This window comes from Cavia porcellus, unplaced genomic scaffold (genome assembly GCF_034190915.1).
Source record: "Cavia porcellus strain 051 isolate PalLab524CR breed Dunkin Hartley unplaced genomic scaffold, mCavPor4.1 scaffold_21, whole genome shotgun sequence".
Classification (NCBI taxonomy): domain Eukaryota; kingdom Metazoa; phylum Chordata; class Mammalia; order Rodentia; family Caviidae; genus Cavia; species Cavia porcellus.
In genome coordinates this window covers 10,379,142-10,401,975 of record NW_026947504.1, presented here as the reverse complement: position 1 = coordinate 10,401,975, position 22,834 = coordinate 10,379,142, and the positions used below count along the sequence as shown (strand labels likewise).

Sequence of the window (22,834 nt, the reverse complement as noted above, 5' to 3'; positions counted from 1 at the left end):
AAAGGAAATATTAAGCCAGACTGAGATAATTTTTCCAGATGAAACTCAATTAACCCCTGCAGTAAATATTTTTCAAAAGCAGTAACAAGTTTTAACATAGGTGCCAAATTCCTGTTGGAAGGCAAGGAAGAATTTTTTGTTTCAAATTAACAGTTTCATTGATATAATTCACATACCATGAAGTGTCCAGGCATTTCTCCTACATTTATAAAGCTATGCTATTCATAAATTCCTGAACATTTTGTTCCCCATCCAAACAAAGCAACACAAAACCACATACACTAACAATCATTTCCCATTTTTCCTTCCCGCACTGCTGGCAACCACGAATGTCCTTTCCTTCTTTGTGAACTTGCTCATTCCACATACTTCACATATATGAAATCATAGAATGTATGCTCTTTAATATGTACTTCCCTCACTTACTACGTTTTTAAGGTCTTTTCTTGACCTTGAATAGCAACACTACTTCATTCCCTTTTGACAGATGAGTGGATAAAGAAAAGGTAGTATTTGTACACAATGGGGTACCACTCTCCCATAAAGAATGAACTGGAGGCATTAGTAGGAAAATGGATGCACCTTAAGACCATAATGTTAAGCGAAATAAATAATACTCCTAGCTTAAATATCCCCTATTTGCTCTTACATAAGAAACTCAAAATTTAAATAAAGACCAAAGAAAAAGATAAAGGAAGTAGGAAAACAGATCTTTTGCAAATGGGAAGGGGACCAAGGATGGAGAGAGGGGGGAGGGAGAGGAGAAGAAAGAGATGTGATGTGTTACTGAGTTACAAGTTACTGAGATGTGTTATTGATATGTGAAACTCTCCATGAGGATTGTAATCTTCATGTAAAGTAAACGTGTACTACTAAAAACTAAAAACGAAAAGAAAGACTTAATAATATTCCATTGTATGTATATACCACATTTCATTGATCTATTAGGTAATAGGCATTTGGAGAGTTTCTGTCTTATGGCTATTAGACTAATACTAGAAATAACAGTGCACAAGTCTTTGTACAAATATATTGATTCCTCTTATGTATTTACCCATAAGTGGACTCCTGGGTCATGGGATAACTCTATGTTTAACTTCTGAAAGAACTACCAAATTGTTTTCCGAAGTTGTGGTACTGCTTCATACTCCCACCAGCTATGCATGAAGGTTCCAATTGCTCCATGTCCTTGTCAACGTTCGTTCTGTTTTTTTGTTTTGTTTTTTGTGTTACAGCCATCTTTATAGATGTTAAGAGGAATTCCATTGTGGTTTTAATTTGCATCTAATGGTGCAGTGACTAACGGTGTTGGGTATCTTTTCATGCACAGGAGAGGATTTTTTATTCCTTTATCCACTAGTGAAAACAGAACCTGCTGGAAAGCATTTGTGAGACAAAGAATTGCTTTTTATGTTTAAGGAAGTTTCCAAAACATTTGTAACAACGAATCATAAGCTGGTTGAAGTTTTTTAGTTTTGCTTTTGAGAGGTGCTTCAGAGAACCTTTTCAAAGGGATGACAGACAAAGAAGAGAAAAATAAGTGACATTTTGCACAGGCTCTGGGGAGCTACTGAGATTGATCTCAGACTTGGATGTTTTAGAAGGAGGTTGGTCAACACTGTCTTGTTTTAGGCACTGGAGAACTCTGTCCTGGATAAAGACCCATTTCCTTCACTCAAAAGCACTGATAAAAGTTTTGGAAAACTAGAAAGAAGTTGGCAACAAATAGAGGTACAGAAGTGGCTCCCGTGGTCAGAAGATGAACCACCAGCCCAACTAGCAGAACAACAAAAAGCAGAGTTGGACAGTTTTGCAGATGCAATTCAGTTCTTGGACCTATTTTTTACATAGGAAGTAAAGAAGTGGGATCTTTTTCTAGGTAAGTGATATATAGTACAAAATAACCTAATTGAACATTTCAGTATATCCAGAAAAGAATTAAACTTGCACCAATCTACACTAACTACAATTACTTCTGGAAAATGTCAAAGCAAAACCTCTATACTTAGTTACTGAGTAAGTGTAAATTTTAGGTCTTTTTCAATTTCTTACAAGTTAGTAAACTCTTTTACACAGACTAACACACAAAGCCTTATGTTTTAAACATGTAAGACAGTATTTATCAGTAATATTACTTGTTCAAATGCATGTAGTATTTACACATTTTAAAATGAAATAAACAACTAAAGGAAACTGTTAGACTGTGTTAGAGCTGGTTATTGTTGATGTTTATACTTTAGGAAGCAGGTAAGACTGTGTTAAGAAATAATATCCACCTCATGCAAAAGTTCCCTAACAAAGGGAAATATATTCGTGAAATATAATGTAGCAGTCATTGTTCTAAACCTGTAAACTGGAACGAGTACAAGTTACTACATTATCCACTGTCCATTACCCTGGCATTTCTCCATCTTTCTTTGTCTCTTACACACACACACACATACACACACATACACACATGCACACACATGCATGACTCACACGAAGGGGGGATTTAACTTCTATTTTCATCAACTTGACTTTCCTGCTGACACCGTGATTGGGTTACTAATGATTAACAAGTACTTTACCAATGAACATGGAATCAGTACTCCTAACACGATAGAAACTATAGTGCACACATAACCAGATCATTTGTCCTATCTCTGTCCCTGGGTACATAATCTAAGGTAATTGAGATCTCCTACTCTGAAAAGTGAATTTCCACTAACAGATTTAGAACACTGTCACCTCTAAGCCAGTCTGCAAATGACAGAGAAAGTGGCCTGCCAGATGGAAGTGGCTGTCCTTAATCCCCTCAAGCAGGTGATTCGGCTCTTTCACTGAGCCAAGGCTCAGAAAAGGTCAGGGATTTATTTGCAATTTCTGTATCCCTATAATCTCCAGAAATAATCTCTCATTAAATATCTACTAGGCTTGCATTATTCCCCTAATTTGACTTGCAGTGAGTTGCTCCAGGCTCTGACTCCCAGGACTGACATCCCTGTTTTGCAGTTAAGGTGGGGACTGACTTCTCTTTCTTTGCTGGCTCAAGTTCAGCTCTGCCTAGGTTTACACTCTGGCAGCCCAAATTATTGTCTTAAAATGAATGGTGGCAGGGCCCACACCAAAGACCTGGGCTCCCAAGTTATAAATCTTCATCCTCTTAACTTTCATTTCAGCTCTTGAAGCCTTGTTTCTGTTTTTCTTTTTAGAGGAAGGAAATGCAAGGGTAGCACAAATTCATGTTGTCAGAGCTCTGTGGAGAATGTGAGAACACAGGAGAGATGGGTGCACACTCGGTTAACCTGAGGAGTCTCACAGCTAACTGCAGAAATGGGAGAGAGATGCCTAACAGATCTTTTGGGTTTAGGTTATCATGCTAGGATATGAACTTCAGAAACAGGGAAGCAGACAAAATCCAAAGACTGTCTGTTTTATTGCAAAAGGCTAAAAACACCACATGATAATGAACAACCAAATGCTGTTCTTACTTTTAAAAAAGAGGCTGGTGTTCTAGGTAGAAAGACAAGGGCTTTAGTGTAATTGTCATTGCCATACCATGACATTTAAAATGTCCCTGTCATGCTCTGTAGTTTCTAGTACCTCACCTGAGATACCTTTCCCTGGTTCTTTTCACCTTTAAAAGAAATGAGGTACATGGGTGGTGGCAGTGTGCCAACCATAACAAAACCATAACAAACCCTTGGCACTGCTTCTTTCCTACCTCCTATATGCGAAGTATTATAAGCCCCTCAACTGTATCTCCTAGTATCTCTGAATCTTGTCTAGCTCTCTCCATCATCACCATCATTACTCTGCCTCTGCCATCTGTTGCTGGGATGACTGCAAAATGTCCCTCTTGCCCACTCCCAGCCAGTCTGTCCTCCACCCTAGAGTGTGTATGCACTTGACAAAATCGGACCGCATTACTGCCCTGTTCAGCCTCTCCAGGGCACAACCCACATCCGGAGGCCAGGACCCTCCGGAGCCTGCACAGCCTGGCCCCAGCTGCCTCTCCGGCCCCTTGGGTACCACTCTTCTGCTCTCAGCATACAACTATATTGGCTTTTTTTCAGAGCATCCAATTGGCCATACTTTCTGTCAGGACTTTTGCAAAGGCTCTGGATTTCACCTGAGTCTCTTGGTTTAAGTCACATAGCTCCCTCTCAAGTGTCATTTCCTCAAAAAGCCTTTCCTGACCTCCCTACTCAGGACAATACCAGCCTGCTGGATTTAGACTAAGCACCATCAACCTTTTTCATACTGTGCAGTATTACAAGTTTACATTTACTTGCATGATTCTGTGGAAAAACGCCTCCATGGCAAAACAGAAGATCAATCATTAAGAATATCTCTCTTACCATACACTGTGGTCTATATTGCTGGACATAAAATGACAATATGTGTGTTTTGTGTAACTTTTCACTTTAGATTCTTGGGCAAGTAAATGAATGACTGGATGACAGAGAAAGTTGCTGGGAGGAGTATGGGATGGTCAAAATGACCTTTCAAATTCTAAATGGTAAATTCTCTAACAGATAAATTCTTTAAGCTTCTGGTCCTCAAGTGTTACTTTTTTTTAATCTTTTGTGAGGATATAAAGGTTAAATAAAGAAATGAATGGCATGATCTAACCACTTCCTTCCTTCCTTCCTGTATTAACACGAAGAGGTATTGCCCCCTATCAGTACAGCCCCAAGAAAAAGCCCAAGAAAAAGGGAAACAAAAGCTGTACAGGCCAAAACACAAAACAGAGGAGCCAAAATTAAATTTAAGATTTCCTGGATTTCTAGAAATCCTTTGGCTGTCCACAGGTACTATCGTTACTGACCTATATGTGGCTAGAGCTGAGGTTGACAGAGCACTTCCATATTACACTAACTAGGCCGCATGAATAGCAGAAGCCTGAGAGTCCAGGAAACCTCTAGAAAGGAAAATATTCCCCCGGAGTACTTTCTGCTCCCCAACAGACTGACTCCTCAGGCCCAAGAACCCCTTTCTGAGAACTGTCTTCCTGCTACTGTACTCAGAAAACTAAGCAATATGTAAGAAGTGGCCAAATCACTAATTTTGAATTGAAAGGACCTTTCTGTAGCATGGTATGACTTGTGCACAGCTGGTCTATGAAAACAGAGCTCAAAGCACACATTCCAAAGTCAGCCCATGTGTGCAATCTTCAGGAGATAAGCCCTTTCCAAAGGAGAGGATCAGAGCTATTAAATTAGGCTCAACATGAAGGAAAAAGGATTACCACTTTCCAAAAGCTGGGGTTCAGGTTTTCTCTCAGTCTGGAATTTTTCCCCCAGGAAACTTACTCCATTTTCTTCTGATCAAAAACAAACAACAAAACAAAAATAAAACTTCTAAGGATTTTGTAGAGAAGTAAAATTTGCTGGATTTGCTGGAAGATTTCATAAAAACAAGAAGCCTGCGAAGTAAAAGTTGTTATCCCACTTTTAAAATGGATGCACAAATGTAGGACAGCGATGGCGAACCTTTTAGGGCTTTGAATGGTAACAGCTGGCCTCAGCACACGTGCCACCACTGGATAGGAAACTGCCTGGAGATGCTGTGAGCAGGCCACCACTTCATGGGCAGCTCGAGGGACACATTCTCACTACAGAAATTTATTCAATTTCCCAGTGGGATTTGCTCTTCAGCATATGCTTGCCTCCCTCATTTTGGATTTAATCAATTCTGGCACCATGAAAAGCCATGACGAACATACCCACACTGCACTAAACACAAAGCCACCTGGAGAACAGACCTGTAATTGGCTCACACAGTCAAGGCAGAGCCGGAGGAGCACAGACATTCTGCTCGCCACATGCAGTCCCGGCATTGCCACGGCCTCCTGAGCTGTGGCCCTGGGAAAGCTGGTCTCATGGTAGCAGCTATCACCCTTCCGCTGGGGCCCAGAAGCTGGCAAACTGGGTCTTCATTATTCAAATATAAATTCTCTACTTTTTGATGAACTATAATCAATTCTTAATTCCAAAGCAGTGCCTCAGGGTCTTGTTCATTATTTGTCTAGACTACTGTACACTGGACTGTACAAGATTATTGCTCTAGTAGTGTACTCAGAGAATACAAATTAATGTAAATATTAACTGAATCAGCACACAAAGAAATGGTAGGTAGCAGAAAGAAAATGAGAAGTTTTACAGCTAGACAGGCCTGAATCAGAATCTTATCTCTGCTACTTCTTGCTGGATATGAACAGAGGCAAGATATTTCATTTCTCTGAGAGTCAATTTCCTCGCCTGTAGAGTAGGTGTCACGAGGGTCACCTGAACTGCAGTCATTTCAATACCACATAATTTAGCTGGTATTCAATAAATGGTCAGTTTCAGTATTATCAACATTAGGATGCAACTACATCCTATTATTTGAATCAAACTTTCTAGCTGATGAAATACCTTTTGCACCAAGTTCATGTTACTCTTACAATAATCCCACGGGGTAATACTGCTACTCTTCTGGCTCACAACTCCTTGCTGTATTTTCACATTAATGAATATTATGAGGAATAATATATTACAGTTTATCATATCATTATAGTTTATTTGATTTTCCTAACCTCTGAGCTAAGTTCTTATGAGAAGAAAAGCCAGACTCAGGTTAAGTGGTAATGATGGTAAGACTTTAACACTTACTGAACCACATTAATTCACTGCTCCAAGACACATATTTAAAAGCATCATCTTATTATCATTATTACCATTATCCTTATTTTGCAGACAGGTTTAGTAGGGCAAAGGAACTTCCAGCATTAATAAGTGGTGGATCCAGGATTCTGACTCAGTCTAAACCTAGAGCTCATTCTCATTCAGAGGACAGTAGGAGAAAGATTTAAGAAAGGGAATCAGGTTTCCTGGACCCTGCCCCTTTTATTCTAGCAGCATTGTCAATTCCAGTGAATGGAAAAAGCAAGGGTGCAGGAGGTGTGGTTGAAATACACAATGAATCCTTTTTAAAAAATGTATTACAGTAAAAGACACATTGCCTCCAGAGTTAACTGGAAGTTTGTAGAATTACTGTTATGTTTAAATTGAGTGGAAATTTTATTCTTACATAATGGTTATACTGTTGCCATTTTAATTGCTGTGCTTTGAACACACTTAACCCCATCGCTCTTGCCGCCTTCTGAAATAGTTCTGGAAGTTGTCATTTGTGAGTGTCTGTATGAAGTGCGATCAAAAACGTGGGGAGTGCTGATGCTGAGTGCCATCCAAGGAAAAAGCAGGCTCAGGAAAACATCACAGTGTGTCTTTATTCACCTATTTACCACATCTGGCACCCCGCGACTTCTGGCTCTTCCCTCAGCTCAAAATGGCCATGAAAGGTGAATGCTTTGAATCCGTTCAGGACATCAAGGAGGCCGTGACAGTGTAACTAGATATGAAAAAGACTTCCAAGAACTGCTTCAGAAAGCGAAAAGCATAATGGGATAACTGTTTGCGGCAAGGCTGAGTATTCTGAGTGGCACTAGTGACAGTGTGTGTTTTACTGTAATTTTTTAAAAAATTTAAACATTTACCACATTCTTTTTTATCACATCTCATTCTAGGTTTCTCCCAGAAATGTCTCAGTAGGTATAAAAACTTCACTTGGGAAAACACTGTGGTGTATACTAAGTAACCCAAACTATTATCACCAAAGGAAAAACAAAAATGAGTGTCGACTCAGTCACCTGTCAATATCTGTGCTATTATATTCCCTACCAGACAGTAATGATCTGCCAAAGCCTGTGTCTTAACAGCTACTATGATTTAAATCTAAAACGTCCCCCGAAAGTCTTACACATTCAGAGATGAGGCTTCAAAGAGTGATTATATATGGGGGTTGTTATACTTATCAGTGGATTGAATCATGGCTCAGTTCACAGCTAAGTGTGTGGCTGTGCACAGGGCCCGGGTGGAGGAGATGCGGCATGGGCTTCCTCTGGCTCTTCCTCTCTGCTTCCTGGCTGGGGTGGCTGAGCAGCTCCTCCACCAAGTCCTTGCAGCATGCCATTCTGTCTTGGAGCCAGCCGACCGTGCACTGAGCTCTCTAAATCCACAAGCCAATATTAGATGCTCCCCTTTTTAAGTTTTAGTTATGAGATATTTTGTCTTGGCAGTCGAAGGGTGACTAATACAATATTTACTATTGATTTATGCTACTGGTGGTTTATGATATTATTCCAGATGGTTAAAAAACATTTCTAATAGGCACGTATTTCAGTGACTATCAGAAATCTACTGATTTATCACACACAGCATATCTCCTTTTTAAATAAACTAAGGTAAGAATGATGAATTGATTTAAAGAATAAGTAATAAAATTGACACATTACACAGACACATTTATTTATGACAGAGATACAGAGATAAGACATTTGAGAACTTATATCCTGATGTGTCCCAGGCCAGGGATTATATTCAACCTGGCTGGAAAAATGAGTTAGGAGGGTGCCATATTCTGCCAGCAACAAGTTCTGTTCTAATAAAGCCATATTGGAATATCTGATTCCTACTTTCTTGGATCCTATACCTAACACACACCCTACACGCAGTCCATTAGCCACTCCTGTCAGCAGTAACAAACACATCCTGGATCATGACTTCTCCTTATATCCACTGCCAGCCAGTGCCTAAACCCATGCCACCATCATCCCTTTCCTAGACTCCCAGCTGGCTCTGCTTCTGACCCTCTTTATTCTCCGCCAGAAGCCAGAATCTTGTTTTGAAAACATACATATATTCATGTCATTCACCTCATAAAACCTCCAATGACATCTCAGGACTAAGAACACAATCTTATCTCGTAACCTCACAGTCTAGTCCCAGCCTGTCTGATCATTCTCATCCAGGCCTCTTCTCACCAGTCAGTTACAGTGGTCCCCCCTACTACTTCTAGACAAAATACAACTAGTCCTTGTCTCTACCTTAGGGCCTTTGCATACCCTGTTTCTTCTGCTGGCAATATTCTTTTGTCAATTTCTGACATGCTCCCTGTCTTCCTTTGGTTCAGGTATTTACTGGAATGTTACTTCTTTAGAGAGGCCTTCCTTGTTCCAGATACCCTAATTAGCTACCTTTCTCTTATTCTCTATCCCCTTGCTCTTACCTCCTTCATAGTTCTTGCTTTCATCTGAATTATTCCTCTGCCTACTTGCTTCCTTTTGTTGTCAGCAGGCTGGGGATTTAGCTCAGCGGCATAAGCGCCTGCCTTGCAAGCAGGGCAGTCCTGAGTTCCATCCCCGGTACCGATAAAAAGGAAAAAAGACAAAAAAAAAAAAACCAACCAAACAAACAAACAAACAAAAAAACCCCTTTTGTTGTCAGTTTCTCTCCGTAGTAAGCTCCCGATTGCACAGTATATACATGCATTGAGACATCATATGTTATCCTGTTGGTACGTACAACTGTTATGCTTTTATGTATCAGTTAAAATTTAATTAAAATTTAAACAGTATAAGATTTATGAGTGCAGATGTTTCATCTGACTCACTCATTACTGCATTCCACTAAATATTTCCTGAATGAAGGAACAAACACAATCTACATTTTCACCAGCTGAGACAGCAGGAAGCAACAGGTAAAACCTCCTGACACCCTTGGAACTGCAAGTGGTGAGCAGCTGGCGGAACACACTGGTACCTTCTAGAGTTCAGGGTCCCTGCAGCAAAGGGCATGAAACAAAAACCATTGACAGGGATCCCACTCATCTCTGACCTCTAAGCAAGAGCCCTGTTAATCATACCAAATATATAGGCATCTGTCTTCTTTTTCATGGTGTCTAGAGGATAAACACATAGAAAAATAAGCTGAGAGAGACAAGATGGTTAAGAAAGTAGGACAATATCAGGAAAACAAAGTCCTTCCCTGCCTGGAATAAACCTACCAGCTCTCCACTTGAGTCAAAGGAGGCTTTAAGACCACTATGGAGTGTTTTAATTCTTGACAAAAGTCAGGCAGCCAAAGTAGCATTACCTGAGCTCTTGTATAGCACAGGATGAGGACTACACATCTATTTGGGAGGAATGGAATGTTTCATTGTGGCTTTCTACATGTGCAATTTCCTAGTTCACCTTAAAATTCCCAACCAGACAGCAGTGACAGGGCAAGGCACAATGCACTCTGACAATGCCAAGCGGGTTCACTGGGACTATTTGTTTCCTGTATGGGGATCTCTACATCTTGGGAATGAAGAACGGTCCAGTAGCCTCGATTCGTCCTGCCTTCAGGCACAGGTAGTTTGGTACTACCTGTGAGAGCGTGAGCAGCTCCAGGAAGGCGGAAGGGTTTAAACAGAGCTGGCTGCCTCCGGCTATCATGAGCACTCTTCCAGGTCTACTTACCTGTTCTATCACCTTCCAGTGCCCTAAGAATGACTGAAATGTTCTCTGATCATAATAAATTCTGAAGAAGCAAAGAGCAAGGAAAGAAATGTTACTCAGAATCAAAAGCCCTGGTGTCACCACATGCTGGCTGATGCCATGGACATGCTCGGCCTCTCTGATAACCACCCTCACTTCTATAAAAACTGAGTAAGGTAACGCCTGTGAAGGCACTCTGGGATTCCAGAGAAACAGTACAGTGTCACTTTTTTTTATTAATAGGTTCTGGTTTAGGATAACAATGACACTACTACAGTAACAATAGCAACAGGCAGCATTTAACAATTGCACATAATCCCAGGCACCACTGAGAGGATGTTCACCCTAATCTCATTTAATCTTTCCCACAAACCAGAGACATTCCCATTTTATAGGTAAGAAAATCTGAAGCCTGGAGAAATTACTTTTCCAAAGTCACTCTAATAAGCTGTGATGCTAGGATTCCAATCCATGTAATATTCCAGGGTTGACACTCCTATCCATTGCTCAGCACTACCCCAACTAGAGGGAAGAGCACTTTATATTACAGCCTCTGCTAAAGCTTACATGCAGAAAAGTCACACATTTCAAAACTCTCATTGAGGAGGGAAAAGAATGCCTTTAGAAACTTTGTAAAGTTTCACATTTGTAGTGGGGTCAATAATACTAATCCATGCTCCTGTTTTTATAAGAAGCAAATGATGCAATGTGTATAGAAAAATGAGCACACTGTTTAGTACATAGTATGTGTTTAATAAACATTAACCATAATAACCAAAACCTGCAACTGATGGCAGCAGGGAAAATCAGTCCCTGTCTCAACAAACCCTCACACTGGCCATGACTTGTTACAACTGCAGCCCAAGGTCTTACTGCTACCTGACTAACCAAATGTGGGATCCCAAGGGGTGGCTCACACCTGTCCTGTCTGAAGCCTGCTGTCATGAGGGGAAGGGAAGTATTAAGCCATGGCAAAGTCACGCACTGGCTGCATCTGTCAATCTACAGAACATACTTGCTTCATGTCTTTTAAGATAAGCAGAAAGGCTTCTCATTTTCCACACACTGATGTCCAAGGAACACTGCCACCAGTCACATCTTTAGGGGGCAGAGTCTATTGTGGATTAAAAACTCATGGTCAACTTAACACCAGCTGAATTGAATCAGCATAGTGCTGCGTGTAGATGACCCACCTGAGGATTGTTGTCTGCATAAAAAGGAGACGTGGAGAGGAGTATAGCATTATGGGTCCTCCTAAGTTGCTGTTTGGAGCTGTGGGTTCTCCTGGAGGAGTTTGTCATGCTGGCTTTCCTGATATGAGTTCAGCTATTATCACTGGAGGAACTCGGAACCTTGTTGCTGAGAGTAGCTGTGGTTCACTGTGGGGGAGCTCCTCCTTTTGTTAAGTGTTGCTTCCTGACTCCAGAGGGGAAGCTGCTGTGCTGTTCAATCTCCAGAAGCTTGTCATGTGGTTTCCTGACATGAACTTGGCTGTTCTCATCGTCAGACCTGTCACTGAGGATGGTTGTGGTACTTCATGGGGCAGCCTTGGTTCTTATTTTGAATACTGCTTCTTGGTTCCAGTGTAGAACCCTCATCCTACTGGCACAGATCCTTCAACCCACTGGCATAGACTTTCTAGCCTCCACTGCTGACCTTCGGGCCTTCCCAGCGCAGATGTGTAAAACAGACTTGTATGAGACGTTGTCATTGGCTCTAGGCCTCTGGTTAGACTAGTGGGAGGCATTGTCATGGGCTCTAGATCTTCAGCTGGACTCACAGGACACTGCTGTGGGATCCAGGCCCTTGGCTGGATTTTCTAGATCTTTAAGTGTTGTGGATGTATTTCCTGCACTTTCTTGTATTTAACTCTGGGTGACCATTATAAATAATACTATAAATTCTGTATGTAATTGTTCTCCTTTCAACCCCTGACTACATCAGGGTCTCACCAAACAAAATAGCTGAGAACCCACATCACAGACTCTCTGAGCAAACAAGCTGCTCCTGTTCCTTCCTCTCTCTACTCCCTGCCCCCAGCCAGGCCACTTAAGAGCTGGGCTGAACTGCTCAACTAAATATAATTCAAGCTCAGTGTGGTCACAGTTACTGTGCTGTACATGCAACTCCTAAAGAAAGGGAGGTACAAAGAAAGAGCCACTAGGCAAGCTGAACTATACTCTCTCAACTGACCTATGGCTCAGAAGACAAAATAGTGGCCATATAAACCTGAACAGCACAGGAGGGAGGGCAAAAAAGGAAGAAAAAGGGGCCAAGAAGAATATAGGGAGCTGGCAGGTGTGTCTCCTGTTGGCCCAGCCCTCGCAGGGGGCATGGAAAGCTGGAGGGGAAGAAGGTACACTCAGCTGACTGCCTCGTGGGCCAGTGCACAGGAGGCCAGGCTACCATGCCCATTAATGCCTTCCATCCTTCTCAGGTTTAAAAGGGGAAATGTTCTATTTATAAGCCACCCACCAAAAGAGACCTGGCAGCCTCCGATGGCTCTGATCCCAAAGGGATTCTGGTTACCAGTGACCGCCTCCTCCTGTCTCTCAACTGTGGGTGTTCTAACAGTAAAAACCCAAAGGTGACTGGAAGCAAAAGAAAAAAATCATCTTTTCCCCCTTCTTTTGCTTTCACGAACTGGGGGCATTTAGTAAGAAAGGATGAAGGCCGCAGGACCCTTTTAGAAACAGTAGGCCATGCCATTCCATTAAGGTTTTACCTGAAATCTCAGGGAATAAATAAATCTCCTATTCTGTTTGACAGACCAAGGGAAGCTGAGGCACACAGCTTCCTTGGAAGGGAACATATAATTAGGGGCCCACCTGGGCAAACAGAGGAATGATGTGTTTGTCCAGCTCCTCTCCTGGTCCTTAGTCTTGTCCATGTAAGACAAGGTAAGCCCTAAAGAAACACCATGGGGGTTCGATCTGAATGAGTGAGTGTCTGAAGGACGAGAATGGATATGACAGGAACAACATAGAAAGTGGGTCTGGAACGACCCCTCACCAGCACAGAACCAGACAGTTAAGGAGTGGGAGGCTAATGGTGACAGTCCTTCTGGTCCCACAGGGCTGAATATACATGACAAGGTAGCAGAAAGAGCAATGATTCTGTGGATCTCCAGAGCAGCAGGATGGGGTGGGGTGGGGTGGGGGGAACCTCAGCAGATCACGTGGGCTTGGCCACTGGTTTCTTCCTGACAGCGCTACCTTGTTCACCCATGTACTCACCTGTGTTCTGAGATGTTCTGCAAGGGGCAGCCATTTATGTACCACTTTTATGTTCCCTGACAAAACTCCACCCCATCTTAAACAGATGACTATTTTAAAAACTTAACCTTGTATGGAGCAAAGATTAACAAACTAAAGTTCATGAGACAAACTCATCACTGTCTGTTTTGCAAATATATCTTTATTAGAAAACAATCACATCACTTTCATGTTGTGTATGGCTGCTTTCACAGAACAACGGAGGCTGAACTGTCTAGCAAAAATGAAAAATGTTACCATCTGGCCCATTAGCGAAAAAGCTGACCCCTATGTTAAGCAACAGCACTTATAAAGTTACACAGTTTATAAATGATTGTGTTCCCATACATATTAAAATAACTACATCTAAGTGGTAATTTTAAATGCGTGTCTGATGCATTGAGAAATGCAGTCACCAGAATTAAATGGACTTTCATAAGGCACACTGAGCAATGGCAGGAGGGCTGGCTCTCTCCCCTCCTGCTGCTCCTGCTTTTTGCAAGAGCAGTTCTGCCAACATGGATGCTTCTCCTTTCCAAAAGAATTTTCTCTCTCTTTAAATCTCCTTCTTCCTTCCTTCTCTCCCTTCTCCTTTCCTCTCCTTTCCTTTTTTTTTTTTTTTTTTTTGAAGGAATGACTAGAATCCATGAAGGGTAACACCCAAAGGTTTTCAAGCATTACCTAACATGGTAGAAACTGTATTGAACTTTAATTCTCAGACTCAGTTTATTAAATTGTGGTATTAACATCCTCAATTTGCAAAAGAAGAAACAGATGATCAAGAGAGGCCCAGAACTTACCTGAGGTTCCACAGCCAGCAGGCTAATAACCTATACCACTCATACAGTTGTCTCCATGGAAACACCTCTCCCCCTCCCCATGGCCAAATCCACCCAAAGGAAAGGATGTGATACATATACAAAGACTGATGGTCACATAGGCTACGTTATTCAAAATAGCAAAACTCTGGAAAGGACAGTAAAGTTCAATGACAAAAAAGGTTCAATAAATTAAGGTATAATTCTATGGCAGAACATTAAAGAACCATTACAAATGATACTAATAAACAATCTTCTGACATGGGAAATAGTTTGTAGGGTTTTTTGAAGCACAATGGAAACAAGTATATTACACTCATTTAGTATAATGCCAATTAAATAAAAATACATATTGACTGGCAAAATATACGTGAGACATCAGGGGAACAGGCAATAAGGAAATATCTCTGGAATTGCTAGCATGGATTATTTTTATTGAGTTTTAAAAATTATTTTGCTGTATTCCTTTAATATTTTATAACATGTTCATACATTTTTACAGCAAGAGAATATACATGTTTGTAAAGCTGCCTCACGTGAAGTTCAGCTCCTGCCTGGCAAATGCGAGGTCGTGAGTTTGAAACCAGATACCAAAAAAGAAAGACTGAAGTTCAGATTCAATGTCTGTACCCTACAGACAACTAGATTCTAACTCCGACTCTGTACACAATATTCTTTGTCCAGTTATTACTCTTTCATCCACTTTACAGTGTGTCAAATTGGCAAACTACAGTGAGTTCTTTAGTATTATTCAAATACAAATGATTCTTATAAAAGCAGCAGAATAAAAATGAACAGGAAGGAATGAAAGGATTATGATCTGGACAGCAAAGAGCAAAGCATTCTATTTCCTTATTCTGGGGAAGGTAGGAAGTTTCTATTTTTAAGTTTTCCTGGCCTAGATGGAATCCTAGTCTGGATTCACCCTCAGAGCCACCAGCTTTGGGCATTCTGCCTGAACATGGGATACATCTGTAGATAGCCTATTACACATATACACACAAGGTAACTGAATCATACGCCTACTGTCTATTTTCTGAACCTCATGGCAGACCAAAAAAACCCTTAAAGGCAGAGAGACACCCATTAGAAGTGTCCTTATCCTTCAGCGCTCAAATAGTTCAGTGCCACTTATCCTTTAGAAACCCCAGCAGCATTTATTGAATGAAGAGCTACAGAAAGCCTGGATTCCTACAGTTTCATCTGCTTAAGGAATCAGACAGAAGCAAAGAGGAAAATGTTACATAAAAGTGAGAACAAGAGTGAACTACTGCAGGGCCATCTTGAAAAGCTAGGTTGGTCAGCATTTAGCTGCACCCAGTATACATGAGGAGGCATGCTCCTTTGAATATAATCCAATTAGCCTATGGATTTAAATTAATTCTCATTTTGAAGAAGGCACGAGAAGGCCAGATTAGCAGACTAGGTCCTCTCTGTTCCAATTCTTCAGAATTTAGACTTCAAACAGCTGGAGAAGCAGTGGGAGAGCCGCATTTCTGTAAATAAGCTAACCTTTTTAGCAGTAAGTAGACAGTGACATTTATTATTTAAAACCTCAAACCTGAAAAAGACCAACTCACACTATAAAGGCTGCCATTCCCTAGGTTGCTTTCACTGGACTGGTCTCTCCTCTCTCGCCAGTTGTTGGCTAACTGTCCCTGGGCTGAGAACAGATCACTTCTCCTGCTTCTGACCTGGGCTTATTCCAAAGAACAATGCACCAGTTCTCATACAGTCTTTGGGGGAGTAACTCTCACAACTGAACCCAAATACAAAGCATAAAAAGAGACACAGACTGCAGGTAATACGTATTGAGATGCCAAAGAGAGACAGGGAGAGAGAGACAGACACAGAGGTCGGGGAGAGACAGAGACAGAGAGAGATGGAAAGAGAGAGAATGGAGGGGAGAAAGAGAGACAGTGAGGGAGAGACAGACAGAGACAGAGACAGAGACAGAGACAGAGACAGAGGATTAAAGGTTTCCAAAGTATATTCCAAAAAGTGCCTTACAGAATGACAGAACCAAACAACATACCCACCAAAAGAATCATTTCAAACAGAATCTTTCCAACCCACTGGCCCTTATGCAGGGAGAAGCAGGTTCAAAAGTTACAGCAAAGCCAAAAGTTAGAGGTAAACTTGCGTCCATGGGTCTCCATTCATATGCACCTCATCCCCGAGCTCCTGGATCCTCTATTACCGATGAAGCCTGGTACAGGCATCTGTTCCCCCTACTTGACATCCATCTCTCCTGTCCTTGTAACTTCCCAGATTTCCTTCTGGAGACCACCCTGTTCTGAACTCTTGAAAGTTTCAGTCAATGTGAGCTGTTTTCTGTGGGTGGGCCCAAGCCTGATCAACTTGCTGGTAACTTTCCTAGGAATTTAAATCCTCTGACAAGTGAGGCAACCCAGAAGATCATTTTCCTTGGGTCCTGGCTCCTGGCTCCTGGCTCCTAGAGCTCATCTACTTGCAAGACTGTGTCTTCAGCTCTTTACTTTCCTATGAGTTATGCTGCAGCCTCCTGTATTTCTTCACTGTTGTACAGTTGATTCTCACTAAGCTAGCCAGAGCTGACAGAAGGTGCCCTAAAACAATCCCATCTGATTTGGAGTGCAGGGTACTTCTTTGTTTTCTTGAATATATGCTCAAAATGATTTTCCTTGTTCAATTCTTAAGGAGATGATTTTTTTCTCAGTCACAAAGGACTGCTATCCTGTCAACAGCAGTGACCCCAAACTACATAATATTTCATACTTGATAAACCTGTGATAAAATCTGTATTTCAGAGAAAATGAAAGTAAAATAAAATTTTATCACACAATGGCTTTAAGGAAGAAAGGAAGGGAGGGAATCAAGGGGGGAGAAAGAAAGAAGAGAAAGAGAAAGAGGAAGAGAAAGAGGAAGAAGAAGAAGAAAGTAAAAGAGAAAGCCAGCTCATCCTTTTTCCATCTAGACAGGTCTTGTTCTATTGACTTTCCTGATATTACTGAAATTCATCATAGGGGACCTTTGGTTTTTTTCCAAGTGGACTTTACAAAGCAAATCTGAAGCCAGGGGCAGGATTTCCTTTATACTTTAGTAGTAGCTTGGAAGAAATCTGCTTTTTCTCATATGTGCCAACGAGATCATCAATCCAAACACTTTACCAGGAGTGTGATTTTAATCTCATCACCTTTGGGAAGTTACAGGTGGTCTTAGGAATAAGGGTTCACTGGAGTGCTCAGAGCCTGCAGCATGGAAAACGTGCTCTCCATTCTAAGAAGACCGCTCTAGGGAACTTCACTACAGAGAAGCAGCACTGTATTCATCAACTCAACTCTTTCTACTCCAAAGAAAACAGTTCGTGAGCAGACACCCAAAACACTTGTTGCCTCTCTAGTCCTTTGAGAAGACTATGCAGGATGCCAGGAAAACTCTCGCTTTCCACAGCATAAGACCCGTAGGGCACTAGGGTTGGTGGATTATAAGACTTGAAAATAGTGAGTAGGGCTATAGTTTTAAGACGTAGAATTAAGTGAGATAATATACAAGAGAATACTCTATAAAGCGTTCAGTGCAAAGCATCATTACCTTGGTGATCTTGTCAGTCACGTCAGTGAGTGGCCCTCTAAAGTTCATACAGAAAGCCAGAGTGGAAGCATCTCATGATCTACTTAGTGCAGACTGACTCAACATGCCCACAGCACCTCCTGGTGGTTGATCCCTGGAGTAGCGCCTTCTCAAAGCCCACTCCCCACCCTGGCAGCAGGAAAGCAGCAAAGAGCATCATACTTACTCCCTTCACTCTGACTGTCTTTGTTCGAGTTGTAGACCTGCAAACAGAAATAAAATATTTGGGTACATTTTATAGCACCTAGAGGTTCACTGGAGAAAACCATCACCTTCCTCCTTTCCTGACTTTGTACCATGAAATGAGAGACAACTTCTGACCCACAAGTATGAACCCTTTTACTAATTATACCCACTTACTAGTATATGCTTCAGCTGTTCTTAAACATGCACTTTTTAAAAATCAAGTAAATTTATGTGTATATACAAATAAAAAGGAGAGAATTTTAAAATTAGTTACAAACCATTAAGCATTAACTGTGCACCATGTAACGTGCTAAGCAATTCACACAAATTATCTCACATAATCTACACAATTCTGCTTGTAGGAGCTGTTATTATCACTGTTTCACAGCTGGAGAATCTGAGGCTTACAAAGGTTACCTAAGGTCTCAAAGCCACAAAGGCAGAGCAAGGGTACATTATAAACTGTTGAGACCAAACAGTGGGAAAAGAGACCAGCTACTTTTTACTCTATATATCTTTGTAAATTTGTTAGTAGAACATACTATATTTATAGTAAGTGATTTATGGAAATCATAAAAAGAGAAAGCAACTCAATATAATAAAAAGGGAAGTGTATCAATATAAAACCTTGCTGCAAGGGTCACCCAGCTTTTCTATCAAGGGCCAGAGAGTAAATATTTTAGGCTTTAAGGCCAAAAACAAATCAATATTGCACAGGTTCTTAGATCACAAGAGAAAATAAATTTCCACAGAATTGACAAAATTAAATTCTAAATAATACAATATAACTTTTGAAATAGAAGTCTACTAATTAGATAAATACTCTTTTTTGTTTATTTAGAGAGAAGGTATTGTTTTTAGCTCAGATGGAGTTCAAAGTTGATATTCCCCATAATCAGTTAACTATAAATGTGCAAACATAAGTACTACACATAGCTCATGAACTATACCAGAAGCAAGTGAGTGCTGGATTTGTACTGCAGGTCATAGTTTACCTATTGCTAATATTCTATCACTATTAAATAAGACAAAACCTCTGTTTCAAAAAAAGAAAAAATAGTGCCAGCTCCTTCGCTGGTAGTTATGATTCTATAGGTATCGAAAGCCACAGGGCAATGAGGGCAAACCTTTCAGAGCTTTCAATGATACAGACAGCCAGCGGGGGCACGCACAGTGCAGTTCCCCACCACTGACAGTAAAGTGACAGTCACAACTTAATCTATCCACCCCAAGCGATTCTGAGGACCACTCTGAGCTGAAAGGCACTTAACCTCTAAAGGAACCAAGCAAAGTACCTCAAAAAAGAGCCATTAAGCCCAAAAAAGACTTTTTCCCTGCTAAAAAAGTATGGAAAGAAATGACTGGTCAGGAGTAGGCAATGGGTCCAACTTTGCCCCCAGTCACCAGGGTAAGTCTCCAACATGACCTGGGTCTTTATTGCCTCGTTTCTAAAATGAATTAGTTGCTCAAAAAGGTCTTTGAGTTTTAAAATTCTACAGAAAAAAAAAAGTTAATATTTTCTTCCCTTTGTAAAGAAGACTAAAGCTGTACTCATTGACTGAAGGTCAGAAAGGTAAGGATTAAAGAAACAGGTTTCTTATCTTGCGGAGCACAGTCTGATAAGTAAATAGGCAAGAGGGCATGCACTTAAAAGTTCTAGCGACTCTGATTCTGGCCTGCCCTTCACCACTGGTCACTTCACTTGGCTGAACTTTAATTTTTTTCATCTACAAAAGAGAAGTGATGATGGTTATTGTCTACCTCTCCCAGGAAGACTGAGCATAGCTGAGACTTAAAAAGAAATGTATGAGAACACTGCAAAACTAATGCAGTCCTTGGAGCTGTACTGCTCAGAAAAGAAATGCTAACTGTCATGGAATTTGAGAGAAGTGCAAACGTCTCCACAAAGAAGTGCAAAAGTGACACAGAAGTTGTGGGAATTTCTATGACACAAGGAAGACAGTTACCCGCTTTCTCTCAGCAGTATCTTTATTATCTATATAAATGAAGAACTTGAGCTAGATCATGGTTCCCAAAAGGAAGCCCAAAGTACCTGCACAAGAACTTCCAAAGAGGCTGCGAAGAATCACCCATCTTTCACTTTCCTGGGCTTTACTTTGTGGTTATCAAACAAGGGATACTTACTGGCTTTGAAAAGTTTGAAGATCTCCTGAATGGGTAATTCATGTTACTTGAATTTGTTTATTTATACATACCTCTAACAAATATTTATTGAGTGTCTAAGACATCGCCTAAGGTACTGAGGATACTGGTCAATAAAACAGCTATGATCTCTGCCTCATGAAACTTGCCCATTAGTGAAGAAAAAAGAAATAAATGTACAAATATGCTATCTTCAATTACGAATAAGGACACCAGAAACAAAAAAAGTGAGTACTGTGTGTTTGATGTGGGGGAAAGCCTCTCTACAGGGATGAAGTTTGTGAGAGACCTGAATGGGAAGAGGAAACTTCCTTGGGCCAGCAGGTCCCTGAGACGGTAAAAAGCATGGCCTTTTGGAGGAGAGAAGGTCAGTGTGGCTGGCGATCAGTGCAAGGCAGAGAAAAGCAGGACAGGAGGACAAGGCCAGGGGCAATCGTCTATCCTGCAGTGCCTTGTGACTCAAGAGTGAAAAGGCAGCCAGGTAATAAGCTCGAACCAACAATCATAGTGACTGGCACTGAGTAACATTGGAAAGTTGGATAAAAAAGTAAAGGGAAAAGGTCCTATTTAGACAAGTTTTTTTTTTTTTTTTTTTAGCCATCCTTAATCACTGTATGTCTCCTATTAAATTCAAACAGTCTATCCAAAAGAAACTTGCCTCTATTTATAAACGACAAAAAAACTAGAAAGAAAGAATAGTAAAACACAAGGCTCTCAGCCCTTCTTAATTAGGAGGTGAGTTCATGCCAAATTACTTTCTTTCAAGGTTTCCTGGGTCTCAGGAGTCCCCTGCCTGGAACACCCAAGCATTCCCTGAATTCAAGAGGCGTAATCAATGATCCAAAGGCGCCAGAAACATGTGCTGCCCAATCCTTGGGGGCTGGGCCATTAATCTCTGTCTGGTTCAAGTAAATGAGCCAGAGAGAATGCGTTTTGAAATGAGGCTAATAAGCCATACTTGCCAGGACTACATGACCCAACACGGAAGGCCTAACCATCACAGAGGCCAGCTGGGGGCATGATAACAACTCTAAGGGGCAGTGCCTCTGTCTGCTGAGCACTTACCAAGTGCCACACGATAATATGTAATACTTGTAACACTATCTGGATTAAATCTAGTGCTGTCCTGAGGCCCACGGTTCCTCCCAGGACACAGAACTAGTAAGTGGTATACTATTCTAGCTGCTACAGGGATATTCTAATCCCCCCTTACCTAGCTAGGTAGTGGCACATGCACACAATTATCAAGTATGTCACTAGTCAGTATTATGCTTTCTATCCTGGCAAAAGCAAAAGGCATCCAATTTCACCCTTCAGAAATGGTTAGTCTGCTGCAGACAATGTTACTTATATAGATCACATAGTGTTCTCCTAGACTAAGGTTCAGAGGTCAGAGCAATGTCCTGAAATAAAAGATCTCTTTCATGGTGGCATTGTCCTATGAATAGCAGTCACTTCATATGCTTTGAGGTATGCTTCTCAAGAGTTCCATCTTCACAAGACAGAACCCAACTCCTGAGGATCAACTCAAAGGGACAAAAGTCATGAAACGTCCTAGGAAGACTGAAATATTCCACATACTTTCTGAACAACACATGCAACTTAAGCAAAATTTAGCTGTCCTGCTTAGCTAGAATATGCTAAGATTTGACCACTTTAAAGCATTTTAGCCCTTTGGCTTTGTGTTCTTTGATGAAGGTATGCTCCAGTTTCTCCTCAATACTGAACATGAAATCTGCTAAATATCCGTGCCAACGAATATCTATTTTCTTATATATATTTCTAGAGATAGAATTTGCATGTATTTATTTTATCAAGTCTATCTCTGAGTCATCACGAAACAGTTTCAACACATACAGTAATTTAAAAACAATGCCAAAGACGGAATCCCTGCTCTGTGTCAGACAGCATGCCAGGCATTCTATAGCAATTCAGTGTTCATACAAGCTGATTATTCCTGTTACAGAGATAGCTAAGGGCCTAGGAAGCATGGTCACCTGATCACAGTGGGCCCCTGAAAACAGGAAGAGTGCAGACAGGAACCACCACAGTCTATTTCCAGAACCCAAGCACTTAACTACTAACCACTTGATAAATAAGACATTGTGGTAGTGGTGGTGGTGATGATGATGATGATGATGATGATGATGATGATGATGATGACGACGACGACGAGGACCATGAAGGTAATGAGGTGTCATGGCAGCTACAGCAAGTGAGTCACTGGAAGAAACAACTTGCCCTGAGTCACAGAAAAGGAAACTGGGAATGGCCTTCGGATTTCAGCCTCGAGTATCCCACACTAACCCGTGTAACCAGCTGGCAGCTGACAGAGAAGTAACACTCTATTCCCTCCAAACCAGAGCTCCATCCTGAAGATAAACACCAGGGCAAGAAAGTAGGTTTTCAATACAAATTTCAGGGTACTGCAATTCTAATAGGTCCATACCCAGAAG

The 22,834-nt window shown here is 41.1% G+C and overlaps 1 protein-coding gene across 6 annotated transcripts in view; it reads right to left on the bottom strand.

Annotated features, from left to right (window-relative positions):
• Positions 1-22,834, bottom strand: part of Arhgap26 (Rho GTPase activating protein 26) — a 410,930-nt gene that overhangs the window by 177,171 nt on the left and 210,925 nt on the right. For all 6 annotated transcript variants that reach the window (XM_003477293.4, XM_023560545.2, XM_003477294.4 and 3 more), the window contains exon 12: positions 18,196-18,232. In XM_003477293.4, the coding sequence (XP_003477341.1) occupies positions 18,196-18,232 (37 nt within the window). The remainder of the gene's footprint in view (positions 1-18,195; positions 18,233-22,834) is intronic.